The 1,876-nt window shown below is 42.7% G+C and overlaps 1 protein-coding gene across 1 annotated transcript in view; it reads right to left on the bottom strand.

Annotated features, from left to right (window-relative positions):
- The window catches only part of LOC123958212 (protocadherin gamma-A2-like), an 8,065-nt gene extending 6,346 nt beyond the window's left edge, over positions 1–1,719 (bottom strand). The window contains exon 1 of the mRNA XM_046031468.1: positions 6–1,719. Within this exon, the coding sequence (XP_045887424.1) occupies positions 6–1,719 (1,714 nt within the window). The remainder of the gene's footprint in view (positions 1–5) is intronic.
- Positions 1,720–1,876: the final 157 nt, after the last annotated feature.

Below are 1,876 nucleotides of genomic sequence, written 5' to 3'. Positions count from 1 at the left end.
CACATCTGCTGAACGAGGCACCATTTCAGCCACCAGAGAGCCACCAGTCTGGACTGGGTACAGAACCTGAGGGGGGTTGTCGTTCTGGTCCTGGATCATTATTTTCACAGTCACGTTGCTACTGAGTGGAGGGGAGCCTCCATCCTGCGCTTTGACGCGGAACTGGAAGTCTTTGATCTGCTCGTAGTCAAAAGAGCGCACTGCATGGATGACTCCACTATCAGCACTAACGGACACATATGAGGAGACTGGCACTCCGTTAACAGAGGAGTCCTCCAGTATGTAAGAAACACGCGCATTCTGGTTCCAGTCAGCGTCTCTGGCTTTCACTGTGAATATAGAGAGGCCTGGTGTGTTGTTTTCTACAATGTAGGCCTCATATGAGCTCCTCTCAAAAACAGGCGCGTTGTCATTCACATCAGAGATCTGTAAGGTGAGAGTGACGCTGCTGGAGAGGGAGGGCACTCCCTCATCAGAGCAGGTCACTGTTATATTATACTCAGAGGCTCTCTCTCTGTCTAAATCACTGTCTGTCACTAAACTATAGAAATTATTGGTTGATGTTTTTAAAATGAAGGGTACATTGTCGCTAATAAAACATTGCACTTTTCCGTTTTCTGCAGTGTCCTTGTCCTCGATGTTTATCATTGTAACAACTGTATTGAGTTTTGCATCCTCTGATATCACATTTGACTTTGACATTATGTTAATTTCAGGATCGTTGTCATTTACATCTTGTACATCGACAATTAACTTGCAGGAATCTGTAAGTCCTCCCTCATCACTAGCACGTACATTTATTTGAAAACGTCGGGACTCCTCAAAGTCAATATTTCCAATTAATGTAATTTCGCCGTTTTCCTTGTTAATCTTAAACACTTTCCTAACATCATCTAATGTATTCGTGATTGAATAAGTTATTTTACCGTTAGAGCCTTCATCTGCATCTGCGGCTGTAACAGTTGCAACAACTGTGCCTTTAGGTGAATTCTCAGTAACTGCAGCCTTGTATGTGGGCTGTGTAAAAACAGGAGCATTATCATTAGCATCTAAAACTGTGATGACAATCAGCATCGTTCCTGACATCTGCGGCTCTCCTCCATCTACAGCCGTTAACACAAGAGATATCTGCTCCTGTTTCTCTCTGTCTAAAGGCTTCTGTAGCACCATCTCAACGTTTTTATTTCCATCAGCGTTATTATGCAGTTTCAGAGAAAAATTATCTGTTGGTTTTAACTCATATCTATGAACACCATTAATTCCAACATCATGATCCACAGCTCTTTCCAACACAAATTTTGCCCCAGTGATCGCTGACTCACTAATTTTGAATTTCATCTCACCTTTTTCAAACGTTGGTGCATTATCATTGATGTCAGTGATCTGGACTGTAACAGTATAAAACTCCATAGGATTATCTAAAATAATCTGAAAATGTAAAGCACACGGCGTCGTCTTTCTGCAGAGCGCCTCTCTGTCGATTCTTTCTTTAACGAGGAGGACTCCTCTTTCTCTGTTCAGCTCGATGTACCCGTCACTGTCTCGGGTATAGATTCTGGCTTTTCCAGATACTAGACGTTTGGTCTGTAAACCTAAATCTTGTGCTAAATTGCCGACTAAAGATCCTTTGGCCATTTCCTCCGGAACAGTGTAGCTGACCTGCCCGAACACCGCGCGGACAGACAGGAGAGAGACAAACAGCAGTACTTGCCTTGCCATTGTTCCATCCGAATTGCTTTCTCGTGATTAAATGAGTTTATTTCCCCAAAATACTGATAACGATTCAAGGATTAAACGTTATTTTAGCGCATGCATAATCCAAAAGAGACAAAGAGGTCGACTTCTTCTTTTCAAATATTCCACAGGACTCGAGTGG

The sequence above is a fragment of the Micropterus dolomieu genome, linkage group LG19 (assembly GCF_021292245.1).
Source record: "Micropterus dolomieu isolate WLL.071019.BEF.003 ecotype Adirondacks linkage group LG19, ASM2129224v1, whole genome shotgun sequence".
Lineage (NCBI taxonomy): Eukaryota > Metazoa > Chordata > Actinopteri > Centrarchiformes > Centrarchidae > Micropterus > Micropterus dolomieu.
The sequence above is the reverse complement of the archived record's forward strand: the minus strand, read 5'-3'. Positions and strand labels throughout refer to the sequence as shown.